Source organism: Culex pipiens, chromosome 3 (genome assembly GCF_016801865.2).
Source record: "Culex pipiens pallens isolate TS chromosome 3, TS_CPP_V2, whole genome shotgun sequence".
Lineage (NCBI taxonomy): Eukaryota > Metazoa > Arthropoda > Insecta > Diptera > Culicidae > Culex > Culex pipiens.
This window is the reverse complement of record NC_068939.1, coordinates 99789225-99809138: the sequence shown is the minus strand read 5'-3', so window position 1 is coordinate 99809138 and position 19914 is coordinate 99789225. Positions and strand designations below refer to the sequence as shown.

General features: G+C 39.9%; 2 protein-coding genes across 3 annotated transcripts; both read right to left on the bottom strand.

The window, feature by feature from the left end:
• Positions 1-100: 100 nt before the first annotated feature.
• Positions 101-2397, bottom strand: LOC128093499 (uncharacterized). The gene is made up of 2 exons (XM_052710495.1): positions 1302-2397; positions 101-1085 (listed from the first exon to the last, which is right to left on the bottom strand). The coding sequence occupies exons 1-2, from the start codon at positions 2314-2316 to the stop codon at positions 145-147; spliced, it is 1956 nt and encodes a 651-aa protein (XP_052566455.1). The 5' UTR covers positions 2317-2397; the 3' UTR covers positions 101-144.
• A 2157-nt stretch (positions 2398-4554) lies between these two features.
• On the bottom strand, positions 4555-19384 carry LOC120421928 (keratin, type II cytoskeletal 1). 2 transcript variants are annotated; one of them, XM_039585227.1, is made up of 7 exons: positions 19099-19384; positions 13827-14001; positions 5704-5891; positions 5442-5645; positions 5111-5314; positions 4873-4995; positions 4555-4811 (listed from the first exon to the last, which is right to left on the bottom strand). In XM_039585227.1, exons 1-7 carry the CDS (start codon positions 19177-19179, stop codon positions 4710-4712), a joined length of 1077 nt encoding a protein of 358 aa, XP_039441161.1. In that variant the 5' UTR covers positions 19180-19384; the 3' UTR covers positions 4555-4709. The 2 variants fall into 2 exon arrangements, with proteins under 2 accessions (XP_039441161.1, XP_039441160.1); XM_039585226.1 differs by lacking the exon at positions 5111-5314 and having other exon boundaries at positions 19099-19382.
• Between the last annotated feature and the right edge of the window lie 530 nt (positions 19385-19914).

The window sequence follows — 19914 nt, the reverse complement described above, 5'->3', positions numbered from 1 at the left end:
AAGGCGGAGCTTTAATAAAACGGTCTTTATTGTAACAGGTTTGAGGTAGGAATGAACATTATTTCAGGTGACACCTTGCCGATGTCCTATGATCGTTGTCATGCAGTTGTTAGCGGTTGCCACCAAGCTGCTCGCGGTTGCCACCTAACACCCCCGCTCAATCGCGGAGTCCGAGCTTGGTCCAGAGTGCTTCGAACTGTTCGCGTGCTCGTCGGCACATGGATCGCCTTCTTGATTGGCTACCGGTCCACGTTGTAGACCTCGCCCCGCTCGACTCCAACTCACTGTTGATGCCGTTCTTCGCTTCAAAACTTCAATCGTCGACGCCAGGTTCTTCACGACTGCCTCAGTGTTCCGTGCGTAGACAATCAAGACGTCCTCGTTGGAATCTGTAATACGTCCACCAACAGTATTTCTGCCAAACTGTGTACAATGGTCAGGGAACTTACCCGGGGTTCTGCGCTCCCGTTCGCTGCGCCTCGTGAACCCTTCTGCTGGGCAGTGGTCACGTTCTGGTTGCGAAGGGAGCGCGCCGGAATGTTCCTCCTCGCCCTCGTCATCCGTCAGCTCAGCAACGACCGGCTGTCGTCCAGACGAATCCTCCACGGCCTCGTCCTGGTCTTCCGTCAGCTTTGCAACGACGTGTTGTAGCTCTGACGGACCAGCGATGAGTTCCACGACACTCTCGCCATCTGGAACAGCAGCAAAAGGCTCCTCCTCAACCGATTCAACCACAGCAGGTTTCTCGTCTCGGAACATCGGCACCACAGGCCAATTAGGTGCCTCCGCTGTTTTCTGATGATCTTGTCGGTGCTCGTCCAGCACCATGTCGCGTTTCCCGTTCGACTTCCTTATCACGGTTCTCTTCTGCTTCGCAGCTAGACTCACCCCGCACGTGCATCGCCTTGGCCAGTTCTTGATCTTGGGAAAGCTCTCCACCATCTCGTCCCTCCAGAGGTTTCTCATGTTCGCCTCCTCAAGATGGCCAAACCGACGATGCCACAACTCGTAATCGTCGTTCTTGGATGCCATCGCAGTAGCACGTGTGCCACCAGTTCCGTCGTTCCGATAAACATCCAGCGCGTACAATTGGTCAGATCGCCGACCGCGGCACACCACGCGTCCACCTTTTTCGATGGAAACGACGCCACCGGCGATCTTCACCTCCATGCCGATGTCCTCGAGCCGCCGCACCGAGAACAGATTGCACTGCAACTCCGGCACGTACAACACGTCGTTGACTACTGCATGTAGCCACTTCCCGTTCAGTAGCATCTTCACCCGCACGGTGCCGGCCGACTCTGCAACCAGCGATTGGCCAGATTTGGCCACAGCAATCCGCACGTTCCGATCCAATGGTCGCAGCTCCGCAAAGAGCGACTTGTCTCGCACCATGTGAGCCGTTGCTCCGGAATCCAGGTACCACTCAATTCGTCCGTTCATCGCAGCAGGCGACGTCGAAAAAAAACAAGCGTTGTCCGTAGCAACACCAAACGCGATCTCGTTTTCGGTAGTCGCGTTGGCTCCGCTTCTCGGGTTTCGCGCAAACCTGCCGGACTTGAATTCTGGCTCCCTTTCGTCCGATCGTCCATCGGGGCAGTCTGCTCGCTTGTGACCGGGCCGGCCGCAGCCGAAACACCTTATCTCTCGTCTCTTGCTGGCGAACGCAGACTCACCCGACTCGCCTTCACATTGATCCTCCGGGGCAGCTTGCGCGTTCCGCTTGACCTGCTCGTCCAGGATCCTTTTCTTGACGTACTCGAGCGTCAAGTCCTTTGGCTCGATCGTCTCCACCGCTGTGATAAGCGCGTTGAACGATCGTGGGAGAGCCAACAGCAGTTGGCAAACGACATCTTCCTTTTCCAGCTTGACTCCGGCCGCCTTCAGTTCGCGTAGCACCTTCTCAAATCGCTGCAAGAACGGCGGAACATCGCCTCCCTCGGCCAATCGTAGCTCTTGAAACTGCTTCTTCAAGAAGAGCTTCCCCGCGATCCCAACGCGCTCGAACACGTCGCGCAGCGCGTCCCAGGTCTCCTTGGCCGTTCGCGCATCCTTCACGTGGTCGAGCTGGTCCTCAGCGATTCGGTTGACCAGCAGATTTCGGCAGCTTCGATCCTTGGCCACCCGTTCCACCCGCAGCGCTCGCTTCCTCTGCTTCTCGTTCGCCGAGTCCGATTCCAACTCCGCCAGACCCGCCAGGTCCAAGGGCGCTTTAACGCAGTTCAGCAGACCCTTGTCCTCAAGCAGGACCTCCATGCGGAACTTCCAGTTCCCGTAGTTCTTCCCTTCCAGGAGCCAGACTTTTTCTTCAGCCATCTTCCGCTTCCGCCAAGGAAAATTTCTTCAGAAAACTTCAATCTTCTTGAACGTAATCTGGGCCCATAACCTAAAAGGCGGAGCTTTAATAAAACGGTCTTTATTGTAACAGGTTTGAGGTAGGAATGAACATTATTTCAGGTGACACCTTGCCGGTGTCCTATGATCGTTGTCATGCAGTTGTTAGCGGTTGCCACCAAGCTGCTCGCGGTTGCCACCTAACATCAACCACATGCAGAAATTGAATCCTGATTTATCAAATCGATGAATAAATGATATCAAAACGATATAATAAATTATCGGTTGGCAAACAATAATTTATCTTATCAAATTCGATAAGCTTGTTTATCACTTTGATAATTTTTATTTATGACTTTGACAACTATAATTATTGACTTGATAAACACATAAACATCATTGGTGAGACGTCAAAACGAAAACAATCATTGCATAGTTGTCCAAGTCGCAAAATGAAATGGAAAATGGATTTTCCGAAAAAATGTGAAATTTTGGAGCATTGTTTGTCACGTTTTAGACGAGTTTTGAACACGCTGTGTCTTTTTTTAGGAGCAAGTTAGTACCATTTTTTTAGTACCATACTCTCTTCGGAAAAGTTGTAGAGCACCTCCCAGAGCTTCCGAATATGGTTTTAGTACAGCGTGAAACGTGGATTTTGTAAATATCAAAATCCAAAAAAAAAAATCCCTTACAAATTTCCATTGAATCGCTTTGCGTGAAGTGAGGACTTAACCAATCGTTCCCAAACGTTGGGAAGTTGTTTAGGACCCCAAAAGGAACTAAAAAGTTGCTGTGCTCGCTAAATTTGATCAACTTTATTTTTTTCCATACAACCATATAACACCCTATTGTCCCATGTTCAAAAAAAGGCAACTGAGAAAAACACGATTGAAATTTTCAACCGATTTCTCTGTTTCTACGCATAATTGTCCCTATATGTCCCTAATCACCCCGGTTAACATGTTGTCACTCTTATTTGTAATCCGCTTGATATACAATCGATAAACAAGATGCAATGCTTTGTAAAAGAAGGAAATGATTTTATTGACAGTAAATACTTGGTGGGACAATTATGCGTAGAAATTCAACGATGGGACAAACAGACTTGGTGTTGTTTTCAATGAGTTTCTTAACAAAGTACCTACTATATTTTATGAGTTTTTAGAAAGTATACGTCAAACTTCACTTAAAAATGATAAAAATTCAGAATCGTCCAAAAATGTTATGGGACAATTATGCGTAGAACAGCGGTGGCGTTCATCTGATCATCAGAAGAGTTGTGGCAAATGGGGCAACTTTTGGTATGGTTGAAAATTAGGGTGGTTCATGTTTAGGGTGATTTCAAAATCTCTTCAGGAATATTTTTGGGTTTTTTTTTGTTTTCTTGAAAGTTGTTGGGCTTGCCAATTAAAGCAACTTTGTAGAAGACACCAACATTTTATCTTGCAATCTACTCCGACCAAGTTCATAGGAAGCATTTGAGCAAACCTTCACCCAAAATTCAGAATCGAGATAATCGTTCTCTCAAAATTTATTAAGGGCTCAGTGCCAAAATCGATAGAATAATGGTACCAACTCACACCATCATAACAAATGAGTTCATTCGTTAGTTGAATCAATAAATCTCCAACAAGTGTCATACATCGACTTCTGACTTCTCCTTGGTCACCAAGCTGTGGTGACCGAGGCAGCTAAGTCATTGGATTGGTTTGTCAAAGGTCTCTGGTTCGATTCCCGTTGTCGACACTTTTGGTTTTTTGTTTGACGGATGAACTTTTTTTGCAAATGAACCTCGAGAGAATAGTTCTATCGCCCATCTCGAGCTGTGGTCTCTGCGTCCGTGAATGGTCCCACTATTCTCTCGACTCGAGACCATCATTCTCTCGGACTAGCGCTGCCAGTTTTGGGTGTTTAAAAAATCCGGCTTTTTTGGAAGTAGCAATTCATATGGAACATTTACACGATCAGGGGTTTTTAAAATGAATTAAAAATCAATTTTGAATCCTTTTCCGTAGAGAGCCTTGAGCTCATTATAATAAGCTCCTAATCTCAGAGGTGTTTTTCTTTAAACTCAAGATATCTCTTGAGTTATCTTCAGGTGAAAATGTCTAATTTGCAAAGGTATATTTTATGGTCCACCCTAACGAATTCGAAAATTGAACAATTATATATTTTTCTATGTAATTTGCATCACGTGAATGTGGATAATTAAAACAGGCATTAGAGAAATAATTTATTTTATTTTTGAAAGTTGATCATCTAAATTGTTTCGAAATTTCTTACACAATAATGAGTCAGCTGGAATGAAAATACACTGTAAAATTCGTCGATAAAGCATAACATCACTCTCCTTCGCCGGGACCGGCCACCGCGGTTCAATGCACCTCGGTGTGCTTGTGGACGTGGACGGTTCCGCTTCCCGATCCAGACTTGTTGTTCAAAAACTGGTTCACCGCACTCAAGGTCGAGATGGGAATCTGCAAAAGGACAATAACGGTTCAAGTTCTTGTAAAAGTGAAGGGATGCAAGATGACTCACGTTGAAGATATCATTCCAGAAGTTCGAGTTGAGAGTGGCGCCGGCGTTGACCGTCGAGGTTTGGGTTTGGGTCGATCCTCCTCCGCTGTGGCCGTTGGAGTCGAAGCGGGTCTTGACGTGAACCTGAATTGTAGAGGTCGTAGTTAAATTTATGATTTTAAGTTACGTTTACTCTGAATCCTATGAGCTACAGTGGATCATCACCAATAATTGCTGAATGAAAGTGCCAATTTTGTACCTCTTTTTGAATTTCGGAATCGTGGTGATGTTCCTGCTCTACAAAGACCGACGAAGATGGGCTCGGAATCGGGGCCGGATGTGCAAAGCTTGCAGCAATGTTTGTGAAAGCTTGGAAATCGAAGAATCGATTCAGATCTACACTGTTGGACACCGAACCTCCGGCCTGAACACCCTGTTCGTACGAGCTATCAACTACTGCTACCTGTTGTGTGAGTTTTAATGTGAGTGAGGTGTGTGTTTTTTAATCATTAGTAACAAGATACATTTAAGCCGGTTAGTTTTTGTTCTACAGAAGGCTAAAGTGGCTTATCATTCAATATCCAACTCACCTTATGCGGGCGCGTGATGACCTTCTTTTTGTAGATGGTTTTTGTGCGGGTTTGGACGGGCTGTTGGACCGCCGGAGGCGCCTCCAGATCGGTGTGAACCTCCTTGACAAAGGTTTTGGTTCTGGTGTTGGAGTCGTACTCCTGGTGGTTGAAGCGCGTGTTGATCGATTGGGGTGCTGGCGGAACCTCATGAACCAGGATAGTCTGGAAATCAATCCAGTCCTCAATATCTCAAAGTCTTCAAAAGTCATCTTGAAATTACCTCACTCGGTGGCGCGGCTCCATTAGTTTGGCCCAGCTTGACCACCTTCCGGCTGATTCCTCCGGCGTGGGCTTCCGCTCCGGTTCCACCTGCTCCACCTTCGCCGTTCAGGCCTCCTCCAAGGGCGGCACTGGCGCCGACTCCGTTGCCGGCTGTCGCCCCAGCGTACAGACCGCCAGCGGTGCGAGCTGTGTAACAAAAGTTATCAATTTTATGAGTTTCATTTTCGATGGTCAAATTTCCGCGAATTTATTGAAATTTAGGTATTACTTACAGGTTAGTTGATTGCAAACGGGATTGTTAGGGGACATGGACAAGCAAAACATTCAGCTTATAATGTAATTAATTACTAAATATGTATGTGAAATACAGACGTGCATTGGCACGCTCTGCACTAGCACATCAAATTTAGCACTCACACCATGTTCAAAGCATGCTGCTCTAGCCCAGTGCCAGCGCTATTATTTAGCACTCATAGGATTTTTTCCATTTTAGGAGCGAGTCCACGAACAGGGCATACCCCTTTGTATGGGGCGTCGTTTGGACCTCACCAATCTGCCTGAAATTTTCAGGGGTTGTTTGTACATATAAAACTAGCATCTGGCCAAAATATGAGCACTCTAGGTCAACGGGAAATGGGGCAAATCGGGACACAAAGTTTGAAGGTTCAAACACGTAAAAAATCTTAAAAAGGCTATAACTTAGGCAAAATTCAATTTAATTTCAAAATTCAAAATGCATCTTAAAGGGCTTCAAAAATGCAACAAAATGCAGGTTAGAGCATCTCAATTGGTTAATTCTAAAGGGAGTTATTGGCATTTTAGTGAAAAAATAGCATAATTTTCAAACTGAAATAAAAAAGTGTTCCATCCAGATATCAACTCGGTTCGACCTGCAGCTTGTAGGGGACATCTGGGACTACCATCTGAGACTGAGACCACTTTGGGTAAGGCAGTTTAACATATTGAATAGACACTTTTACTTTTAGTGAATTTTTTGGTTGTGAATTTATGCTCGGGGGACCCCTTAGATCCCATTTTCTGGTGATAATTTTATCATATTCGTGTTCATGAGACAATTTCACAATAGAAACATACATAAAAATGTATATTATCATCCATTTTAAACCTTTAAAAAATGAAAGATAAAAAAATTAAGAAGCTGCTTTTTTTCTGGTGTCATCTAGTATCCTTGGAAACGAACTTGATTGTCAATAAATGTGAATCAAAGTTTTTTTTTTAACTTTCATTTTTTAAAGGGTTAAAATGGATGAAAACAAACATTTTTATGCATGTTTCCAATGTGAAATTATCTCAGGAACACGATTATGATAAAATTATCACCAGAAAATAGGATCTAAGGGGTCATCTGAGCAAAAATTTACTACCAAAAAAATCACTAAAAGTAAAAGTGTCTATTTGATATGTTAAACTGCCTTACCCAAAGCGGTCTCAGTCTCAGATGGTAGTCCCAGATGTCCCCTACAAGCTGCAGGTCGAACCGAGTTGATATCTGGATGGAACACTTTTTTATTTCAGTTTGAAAATTATGCTATTTTTTCACTAAAATGCCAATAACTCCCTTTAGAATTAACCAATTGAGATGCTCTAACCTGCATTTTGTTGCATTTTTGAAGCCCTTTAAGATGCATTTTGAATTTTGAAATTAAATTGAATTTTGCCTAAGTTATAGCCTTTTTAAGATTTTTTACGTTTTTGAACCTTCAAACTTTGTGTCCCGATTTGCCCCACTTCCCGTTGACCTAGAGTGCTCATATTTTGGCCAGATGCTAGTTTTATATGTACAAACAACCCCTGAATATTTCAGGCAGATTGGTGAGGTCGATGCGAGATGGGTATGCTTTGCTCGTGGACTCGCTCTTAGGGTCTTTTTTTCATGCAAATTTGATCACCGGCCGATGGGAATCTATTACAAATGTAACATACCTTTTTCAAGGTTTTTCCATAACAGTTAAATCTCAGGGCCCGCCATATCTTCAAAGAATTGAAATTAATATTCTAAACCCATTCAAATGCCAGCCAGGCCACGTCCTTTAAGTCTCCAGGTATCCTGGAACTGATTTTCGGGTACTTTGCAACGATTAGCTTATTCCATGCAAACTGTTATTTTGATTTCTGGACAATAATCTGCGTTGATTATTGCGCATTTTGCACTTTACTAGAGTCTTGCGCAATTATTTTCATCACAGTATTTTTTCATCACAGTGATTTTTCTTCACAGTGATGACGACGATATCCGTTGCTATGGCAGGCTGTTTATTTATTTGTTTATTTTTGGAAGTTCAGAAAGCTCGTCCAGCTCAGAAAAAGTGTTTGGACCGGCTAAGTGGAGGGACAACGACTTGTTTCGACTGTGGAATCGTGGTCTTCGGTACCGGGATGCAGCGGTGTTGCGCCGGCATCTTGGCTTACGGTGAATCTTTGTCTTTTTGCTGGGCGGATGGTGGACAACCAGCGAACGTCTTCACTACTTGTTGGATCGGTACAACATCCGGCTGATCCGGCGCTGCTAAGAGGGGTCCCTTCATCGCGATGAAGTTATCGTCCTCTATGGTCCTGGAGAAGGGGATGGGAAGGTGACAGACGGCGGCGGTAAGAAGCAACTGCCCGGGATTCAAGCTACCCATGCGGATCAATCCGAGATAGACGGATGTCCGGAGTTTCGCCGTCGGAGAGGGCGATGTTATCATTGGCTACCCTGGAGTTTGTTCAAACTTTTTACCAATGCTATTTAGGACATGTAATCCTGTGTAATAAAGTCTTTCGAAAAAAATGTTCTTCCCGGTTCTACCATAAATACGGTAGTTAAGAGTATTTAGTACTGTTTTCACTGAAAAATAGAAAAAGGCTTCTTTCGTCTACAATCCATTGGTTTTTAGCCAGGTTTTTTTTCTGGAGATGGTCGATAGAATTATGCCCTCGAACTCATTAGAAAAAAATAATCCACCAAAAAACCCAACAGTGGCAACCACAAGAATCGATCCAGGAACCTTTAACAGACCATCTCAATGACTTATCTGCCTCGGCCACCACAGCTTGATGACTAGATTGTGGTCAGAAGTCGATGTAGTACACTTGTTTTGTTTTGATGGTGTGATGGAAATTCGGTTTGCCAACTGCGATGAAAATTTTCCCGCAGCACTCTACTGAGGTGCAAAGTGCGCAAAGTTGTCAGTTCTCAGCAGGCCTGCAAAATGTTTCCAACCCAGCGTACACTAGAGACCCTAAATAGGGAGACTGGTCTAAGCTGGCTAAATCGATCTGGCAACGTATGTTTTGAGCTTGGCAACACTGATAAGTTTTGCTGGGCGTAAAGGCAAATGCTCGTTTGGATACGTCAAATTCGTGTCTGTTTGGTTACGTCAAACTCACTTCGACCAGTCTCCCTATTAAGGATCTCTAGCGTACACATGAAGCAAACCAAAATGTCAGTTCACTGCTAGCATCTGACTGTAAGCCTACTGTGTCCGTTCAACCACTGCCGCCTGACTCGTGCCGGTCGGCTGCTGGAGAATGAGAGACGTGAAAAAATGAGCTACACTCACTCAATTCGTGTCGTATGACTGACTCGTAAATTCCTCTCTAAACACTATTTTGACTATTTTAAAACAATTGAATTGTTCTAGGCTGTGCAAAACACTTAAAACAACCATAACTTATATTCAAAATTACATTTCCACGAATAAATACCAACTTTTTGTGTAAAAACGTGTTTCTTTATGTGTGTGCGTGCAACGTCGAATGAGCGTTGGTCGACTACTGCCTCGCATTGCAGCTGCTCAGTGAGCTAGGGCACTCACGACTGAGTCGGGTTTGTTTATGTCACGGTTTTGCGGTTCAGAGAATGGATCTGAAAAAAACGTGTATGCGTCGCCGATTTTCGCGTCAGGATCCCTGAAATTTTCAGCTCTGGTTCTCAGTCCTGCAAAGCAGTGTGATGAAAAAATCTAGGCCTAGCACGATTGACACAAAACTCTAGAAATTGCTGCAAGGCGCAATAAAAACATTGTTACGCTTTTCGCAAAAAGCTAAAAAAAAGTTTACCTTGAGGAGATCAGAACCATGGATCTTCTGCTTACATTTCATGAACACTAGCACTGCACTAAATCTACAGACAAATGTGATTGTTGTTAGATCCATCACATTCTAGACAATGATGACAGCAAATTTTAAACCAACAAATGAAAAATCAACCTGGTTACCATTTTTGTTCGAGTGCCAGGGCGAGTGCTATGATTGAAAGCGCAGTGCTAACGGTTCAAATAGCACGCGTGCTAACCGCGTGCTGCGCCAATGCTAATACATTTTTAAAGACATCATTAACAGCTTTTCACGTAAATTCACATAAAGTACACTAAAATGCACAACATTTTAAATCACAGGAGCGGCCGTGGCTGACTGGTTACGGTGTTTGCTTTGTAAGCGAATGGTTCTGGGTTCGATTCCCATCTGCTCCCAACGAGAAAAGTTAAGAACACAGAAATTTGAAATGATGAATATGAACGAAAAACCAAAGTCACCCGAGGCGGGGTTCGATCCCCCGTCCTTTGGATTGGTAAGAAAAAATGCTAACCACTAGGCCATGACGACTTGGTGAGCAAAGATTGGAATTTGGAATACTGTTACAACCAACCCGCAATGCCTTTCGAGGTGTATCCTAGGGTTCTACCTCTCCTACTAACATTGAGTCCAAAACCTCCCCACAAACATCTATACCACTAAGGTGACGTAGGGGTCCTTGCGCACTTTAGATAGGTGTTTACTAACGATCCTCCCCATTCCTGAGGATAGCTTGGACCCGGCCAGGACCCCCTTATACCCTGGGTTGTATTACACACTCATCAAAAGATGAAGACATGGTATCTCCCGTGTTGGATTATTGTTCCGGATGAGGGTCTAACACAACCACACCAAACAGTGGGATAAGCGTTGTGGAGCCTTCCGGTGGTGGGGCGTCCTCCAAAATGCTAATGCTAATGTTATGCTAATGCTAAAATGCACAACATTTTAAATCACTTTTTAATCGGAAATACTGTTTTATTTAAGCAAGCATAATTTTAGCAAAATTATTTAGAATATTCAAAGATTTAAAATAATTCCAGTATGAACCTGAGCTCTTCTCGGCTTTGGATAAGTTTATTTATGTTTAGCGTCAATATTAACTTAACATTAGGTGACTGCTTAAGTCACCTAATGGACCTAAATCGCAACAGATTATACATTATTCCAGACTTGAATTTCACTTTGGATAGTCGAATAATATTTTTTTTATTTTTTTATTGTAAGCTCGATTAGTAAACTAGTGATGATATTATTTTTGAATGAATGAAATGCTGATTTGATTAGACTTTTTTATGAACGATAAAAATGTAATTCGGTAAATACTTGAACATGAAACGGACAAAAATTGATCATTTCTAGCGCATCAACTGTAATTTTATAATACGATGGCCCTAGATGCTCGCCTGAGAACATGAGCTCATTTGGTTAAGGTTTAGTGGGTCTACCCGAATGCTTAAAGGAGATTTTGAGCTATTCATGGTTTTCATGTTCAACATACCTTAGGAAACGATTGTTAATTCTAGATTAAATTTTCAAAAGGTACTATCTGCACAGGAAACCCATGATTCATAGGTTGTTTTGATAATTGACTCTAGAATTGATTGAATTGCATACTTCAAAATTTTATTTCCCCAATTTCTGAAATTTCACAAAAATTTCTTTGGCTTGTTGTTAGTTTTGCCCTGGGTGATGAATAGAGCGAATGCGTAACGTGATTTTCGAATGATCCCACTTTGGTTACGTCTACAAAGTAGGGAGATGTTCAAGCACAAGCATGACTTTTTTCTTACTTGTAAATGAGCTGTTTTATAATCAGTTGTTTGTGTTTCATTTTGGCTAGTTTTTGATATTTTTGCTGGAAAATTGTGTGTGTTTTTTCAAGTTTGGATCGGTTAGAAGAGGTTTTTCTTTTTTACGGATGACGAAGAACTGCGGCGAAAGTGTCATTCTGGGATGTCGCTGATTTTGGATTCCTACAGCTCTTCCTGGTCCAATAAAACACATCACTAATTCTAGCGAAGCTGATCCAACAAACAGAGAAGATTCTCACTAAACCAGTAGGTTTTCAAACGGAATCAAATTAAGATTAAGACAGCTTCTGGATGGATACAACCGCATCGACTGCATAAACAACATCCATTCATAATTATGAAAAAGTCACAATCTCGCCTTCAATTTTTTATAGATTTCTTGACATCAACTCCAGGTCCTCAAAAGCCACAAATTTATCATTCTTGAAAAAAAAAAACAATTTTTAATAAATTGGTTCCACTTTGACAGTTCAAAATTGAGGCCGTTTTGCGAACCACTATTCAGCACCCAGGTTTTGCCTACTTTGAAACTCAGGCTTGAAATATAATAGTAAGTCTGTTTTATTTTTGTTTTTTGTTGTTAAAACAAATTTTCAATAAAGATTCTTTTACCTGTCCTCAATTCCATTTTATAAATAAGATTCTAATATACAGTGAAACCCCGATGGTTTGACACCAATCTTTGTTAAACGAACGGGGTGACCGTCCATCGAGGGGTCTTAACGGCCCATGTCACTTCCACAGATGGTAGAGTGATTTGATAACACAATTTCCTGCCAATCAATTAAATTGCAAATTTTGGACATAAATGCTACAGAATTATCTCAACCACCCATGCGCACTCTCGTGTATCGAGTACCGTAAACTGGGGTCAATCGGGACACATGGGGCGAATTGGGACAGCAGTTTTTACCATGTTGGAGCACAATATTTTGATTTTTTTTCTGCTGGCTTCGGTTAGAACAGACTCAGGCCAACAAAATGTGTACATCCATTTCCAAATTTAAAAGCTTTAAGTGCTCTGAAAACTGCTGTCCCTATTCCTGTAGTCCCGATTCACCCCAGATTACGGTATGCAAAAATGAGGCGGTGTGCAGGGAGTCCAAATCTATCATACCTAGACGAAACTGTAGCGTTTACTCACATCAGCTTGAAAATATCAATTCGTCTCACCCGTGTGGATCAATCAGACCGTGTCTTGAACTCACAATGCAGAGATCGCTGGTTCGAAAAGCGTGGTAGGTAGATGCCCTAAAATTCTAAGTCTATGAAAAAAAAAATAATTCCCGTAATAGTGAATTGTGTTCATGAATTTGAGAACCACGAAGGATTTTATTCATTAGTATGGTGCATTTGCACTATGAACGTGAATATAATCGTGGTACTCAAATTCATGAACACAATTCACGATTTTGAGAATTGACTTTTTTCATGGTTGGTACCAGCAATAGTGGCAGACAGCTATAAAGTCAACTTCGTCTTCAACATTTAAATAGAAACAATTTTTTTCAAAGGTTTTTTGTTGATGCTTGAAAATAGAATCTTTTTCTTAAAAAAAAGAAGCACAACTATTCTATCTGAGTTATTCGTATTTTGAAGACTTTATAATACAGAACTAAATGTTCCAAGTTGAGTTAGGCTTTGAAAATTGATGTCTGATTTTTTTTACGAGATTACGTTCTTCAATAAAGTAATGTTCACTTCAGGTTATGTAGTAAAATTCACAGTTGATTTAGAATTGGTAAACATTATTTTCACAAATTATGCACGATTCACAGGGTTCGTCCCTTATGCACTGTTGAAGTCACTCAAATCGTTAGAATACACAGCGAAACCGGTTTGTCTGAAATTAGTCACAAGTAAGACTCCACAATTGCAATCACTACCGTCCTTTGGGCGATCGCAGCACATATAATTAGTTGGGCCGACCCATCACTCTTCACATTACTTAATTGTTAACAAGCAAAAAAAAAAAACGAATGTTAGGGAGGGGGATGATCAATGAAGCAGTTAGTTGTGTTTTTTTTTCGTTTCTCGTCTTTGAGTGTTTTTATTTCACCAACTCTGCTGCCGTGAATCCTGTTTTTGATATTTTGATTAGTTTCCGCAAGTCATGGATCGGAGGTTTGTTTTGCGTCAGCAGAGCACAACAAAAAAAAAATGGGTAAATCCAATTATTTTCGCCCCGGTGACCTAGCAAAAGCTCCCAGGAAGCCACCCAAGCCATTACCGTTGCCGTCCAGAATTCCACCGAGGCCTGCGCCGGCCTGCTGTCCGTGGGGCGTTCCGGCCGATGCCGAGAGTCCTCCGTGGGCGGCATTTCCGGTCAGTAGACCACCAAGTCCTGCCTCGGCATGGTAACCGCCAAAGTTTACTCCGAATTTGCCGTCCTTAAAGGTGAGGAACTGCGCGGGAAACAGAAATAAGTCAAGGTGGATTAGTTGAGGGAAGTGTGACTTAAGTGAACATTGAAGGTTGAAGGGCTGTCGTAAAGTCGAATCCATTTTACGCTGCTTAATCAGTGTGTGTTAGAAGTTTGATGGTCAAGTTCAAGGCGATGCTTCAAAATTGTCATTAACTAAGAGCTTCCTGAAGCGTTCGAAATTTCAAACAAGTCAAAGCCGCACCATTATCGCTAATTGGAATGTCGTTTTCTAACGCCATTCCACGAGTGTCACGAGTGAGTAAGCCGATGAATCGCAGATGAGCATACAAATTTTCCTTAGAACAATTCCGCCGGACTCAGTCACGCCTCGGCGACTTAGGCGCCGGTACAATTCCGTTAAATCTGGTACCTGATCAAGCCGTTTTTCTCTCTCTCTCTCTAGCTTTATATGATAATTACCCTTTTTTATCATTACTATTCCCCTTTTGCGATCGCAACTATTCAATGTCAACTGCTGCAGCTGGTGAGGTAGCTTTCAGTTTTTGCTTCCTCGACTGCAACCATACAACATGATTGACTTGTTACTGAACTTGTTTTTTACCCCCCCTGCCATCATCTGAGTGGCCGAGTGTGTGGAGGAGAGCAATTTGCACCACTCTCAGCAGTAGTAGCAAACAGAAGCAGTTATTGTTTGATAATTTTAAATCGTGAAGGCGAGTAAGAATTAGAAAGTTGGCTATTTTTGGCCAAAAGCAAACAAAGAAACCGATTTTGAGGTTATCAAAAATTCAATATTCCACCGGCAGTCAAATGCGCAAAACGCGCACTACGCGATGATAATTCCAATTTTAGGTGCTTTCAGAACAAAAGCTTAAGATTTGTATGATTAATATTCATTTCGTGCACGTTTGGACAATGCGCAAAACATGTTTGTTGAACAACGTAGGACAAAAAGGAGTTGGAAGAAAAATCCGGTTGGGTGGCAATAGTATTTTGCAGCATTATTTTTGTTTTTGTCATTGAAGAATCCGATGATTGTAAAATTATGAGGAATTTCTGGCCCATTATATGTCATAGAATCGTTCAAGAAATTGAGTAAAAGTAGATCATAGTCTTAAAAATTTCATTGTCAACAACTGTTTAAATGATCGTTCATTTCCGTCCGAAAAATATTAAAAACTCAAATTTTGGAAATTAACCTAGTGGAAAAAATAATTTATTAAGAAACCATGCGCCTCCATTGTTTTTTCCTACAAAGGGAGATTCGAAGGAGACGCTTGATGTCTTAGAACTATTCTAAAGGATTTATTAACGACATTTAAGAGATTGTTTTTTTGGCCGTTAAATAAGAAACAATATATTTCAAAATTTGCAAATTATGCTCTAATGGCCTACAATTCTATATATTAACAATACAAGCTAAAAGCAATAATGAGCTTTCCCGCTTGTTGGTCGAAATTCATAGTGCAGTAGGTATGTTCTGAAACTTAAACCTTGTAAATTCGAGATCTTGAGAACTATTGAAATACAGCTCGTGTAAGTCCCAAAGTTAATTCTACCATATAATAATTTTTTGTTTTCAAATTTGTATGCACAAGAACAAAAAAACAAATAATGTTTCCTTCCAGATAATGATTATTTTGAGTATTTGCTATAAAGGGACGACCCACAAATCACGTGGAAAATTTTAGACCTCCTCCCGTCATTGTGAAAAATTTCCCATACAACAACATTAAAATTTTTGGATCGTGGACAATCATCAAAAATACTTGAGTGGTCTCTTGGAAACACGTTCCACATTTCACAACAATCACTGCTTATAAATTCCCAGTGCAAAAAAGTAAAAATGCAATGATTGTATCCTTTTAAATTAACACTTCTCCAAAATTTTCGTTTTTTTTAGGTAATCTTTTTGTGAATTTTGCAAACTGATTTGGGTTGCGCTTTTTATTTAGCTTGAAGTATTGTTGGACTGTTGGACTCAACATATAATCTGTTTAATATACAGTTTATTTCAATTTCAATTTAAGAAAAATAAAAATTAACTTATGTTCCGAATAATCTGTATTTTATTCTTTAACTAGAAACGATTACTTGTATTTCCTTAATAATTGTCTAGCTGAACCTAGCTGAAAAAAAACAAAACCTTTTTTTCGGTAGATGAATACTCCAGCTTTATCTTGTTCTGATTTTTTTATTAGAAATATTTTTGTGAGTAAGATATTTTAATACAGAATGTTAATTGATGTCTTTGTTTTATAGTTACCAAATTATTAATCAAAAAGATTTTACTTTTTTTGAATGAAAATTTGTGTCTCTTGATTTACAGATAGTATTGATACCAAATAGAAAACATTTATCGTGTTATTGTTTGCAAAATAATGAAATCAATTCAATTAATTGTAATTTTGAAAGGTGAAAATTTGTATAACCTCTTTTATGATATAATATCACCTCAATTAAGACTGATAAGGGGACTTTATACCGGAAAAGAGGATTACCTAAACATTTTTAGTGGTAAAATCACACATCTTTCTGACATAAAAGATGTACCTAGTAGAGCTTTGGAGTTACCTTCAACTATGATTTGCAAATCTATAGTTCATTATTATGTGTTTGGTTATTTCTAAAATTAATTTGGCAAGGGATTGTTTTATTTTTATTTAGCTCCTTTGGTAGGTATATTAAAATTGTTATTTTTCTTTTTTTGAAAATGATTCCATGAAAGTGCAGTACGTTCATGTTTTTTTAAATAAATATCGTATTGTTTCGCCACAATTTATCTCGACCTATGAAGTTCAAATATTTGATGGTTTGATATAAATTTAGCTTCGTACATCTGCAGAAATATCTGTTGTGGTTCACAAAAACAACGTGGTGGTTTCCATGTTTTTAAGATTTTCTTTGTTTGTACACAATTATTCTTAGAATCAAAGTTTTAGTCAGGGAAATGAAAGTAGAGGAAATTTGGCAGACAAACACAAAAAGACAAAAACTTTAAATGAAATTTGTACCAGCCTTATTACAAATGCAAAAACGATTCTTTTGCTCCTTGAACTGAACGAATTGGTTGAAATTTGAGGTTTTACCAGCCATTTCTTTGCGTGGCGAGACAACGAAAGGAGCAACACCTCTTCCATTCAATGGCTTGCGTTTCTCATTTGGTCAATATTGTTGGCGTTTGAAGTAAGATAACGCATTTAAAACACATTTCAACTATTGAGCAATTCTCCACGAAATCGGCCTTTTTTTGGAATTTTAATTTTTGTATTTTTTAATCCGACTGAAACTTTTTTGGTGCCTTCAGTATGACCAAAAAAGCCATTTTGCATCATTAGATTCTCCATATAATTTTCCATACAAATTTGGCAGCTGTCCATACAAAAATGATGTATGAAAATTGAAAAATCGGTATCTTTTGGAGGAATGTTTTGATCGATTTGGTGTCTTCGGCAAAGTTGTAGGTATGGATATGGACTACACTGAAAAACACTGATACACGGTAATAAAATTTTTGGTGATTTTTTGTTTAACTTTTTGTCACTAAAACTTGATTTGCAAAAAAAACACTATTTTTATTTTTTTTTATTTTTTGATATGTTTTAGAGGACATCAAATGCCAACTTTTCAGAAATTTCCAAGTTGTGCAAAAAATCTTTGACCGAATTATGATTTTTTTATCAATACTAATTTTTCCAAAAATTCAAAATATTGGTCGTAAAAAATTCAATATTACGCCCTTTTGAAATGTTTGTCTTGGTTTAAAATTTTTTAAAATATTTTTTTCGAAGAGATCGAAAAATTTCACGATTGTTTCATATTTGAACATTGTAAATCGGACCATTAGTTGCTGAGATATCGACATTAGAAAATAGTGGGCTGTTAGGGTGAGACTTAGAAAACATCAATTTTCCTGTTTTTAAACACTTGCATGGCAATATCTCATCAACTAAGGGTCGTATTAACAATGTTCAAAAAAGCAAAATATAGAGAATTTTCTCAACTTTTCAAAAATATTTTTTTAAAAAGTGGGCAAACATGTGCACTAATTTAAAATAAAATGAAAAACTGCGACTATTTTCAAAAAAGTCACTTGAAAATGGATATAACTTGAAAACGGTGCACTTTATCAAAAATTCACTAAAGCACTTTTTGGTTGCAAATTTGATTTTACATCGAAAAATGAAGTTGAAAAATTTTTACGAGCAATATTTCGTTTTTTTGAAAAAATCAGTATTGATTCAAAAATTCATAACTCGCTCAAAGATTTTTTGCACAACCTGGAAATTTCTGAAAAGTTGGCATTTGATGTCCTCTAAAACATATCAAAAAATAAAAAAAAATTAAAAATAGTGTTTTTGCAAATCAAGTTTTAGTGACAAAAAGTTAAATAAAAAATCACCATAAAATGTTACCGTGTATCATTTTTTTTTCAGTGTAGTCCATATCCATACCTACAACTTTGCCGAAGACACCAAAACGATCAAAAAATTCCTTCAAAAGATACAGATTTTTGAATTTTCATAAATCATTTTTGTATGGACAGCTGCCAAATTTGTATGGAAAATTATATGGAGAATTTAATGAATGACAGAAATCTGAGAGAACTGCTATATTGATTCATAAAAAAACTTCAATTTTAAAAATCACACAGAAAATTGAAAAAGTGACATTTTGTTGTATCTTTGCTAAAAATCGGTCTATTAATGGTACTTCAATTCCAAACTTAAACTTTCTGTAGGAATCACACAGTTTCTGAAACAAGCGTGATTGTTCCGGCGGTTAAAAACTGATGCATCATCTTGACATTATTCCATTCAGTTTGCTTACTTCACTCTATTGAACTGATGTTTTAAACATATTATTCATAAACGCGATTTTTTTCTTCTCGTCAACCTACATGCTTTCAAGTCACTCACGCCTTCAAATGTTTCACGATTCCACTTTCTATCCAACACCACAACTTTACATATTAAATTCAGAATATTAAATCAGTCCTGAAATTTCTTCCCTTTTGCTTGTTTCACTTTTGCATAATTTACTGGCCATTTCGCCGAAATCTACTCGTGGCAACAGTTTCAACCACGGACACGGCTAGAATTTTATCACTTTTTACCTGGGGAGCCGCCGCGCTCAGGCTAATCTGAGCCAGCACTACTGTCACAGCCAAAACCACAGCTAATCCCTTCGAGATCATCTTGCCGGTTGTGCAATATGAAACTTTCCGCCCCTCTGGAGACTGATTAACGATTCTGATTAAAATTTACAATCACACACACACGCCCACACACGTGTGATAATCACTGGCGATCGCGTCACAATTCTTGGATGAACGAGAGACTTAAGCCACCTTGCTAAGCTGTTGCGCGCTCGACTGATCGACTCGCACTGAACGGTGGCGATAGCGACGCCAGCTTCTTTAATGTTTTTTTTTGTCACGATGCCGGTGGTTGGTTGATTGGGCAGAGCAATTGAGAATATCATGCTCATAAGCTGCCCAGTTTTGCAGGACTGACGTAGGATATCGATTCAAGTGCAGCGAATGATCCAGGGAAGAAACAGGTTGTTGGAAGGCTTGGTTTTTTTTATTCGTTATTTTTTGCGTATTTTTCCTGATCATCATCGCACGCAAATAGGACTAGAAATACGAACAAGAGGATGAACTAAAGAGAACGGTTAATACATGTTAATAGGGTTCTGACCTGTTTACGGGGGAGCTTCAGGTGCGTGGACTGTGGAGATCTTTAAAAGGGTTGAGATTATTCCAGACACCATTCGCTTTTGATAGCCAAATTTAGTTCCTGGTAAGAATCGTTCTCAATTGTGTTTGAAATCCGAAAAAAAACTTGCATCATCAAACCATTTTTTTAAATGACCTATAAAAAACTGAAATGTTCTGACAGAAATAGAAATTCAAAAATAGGCATGCACA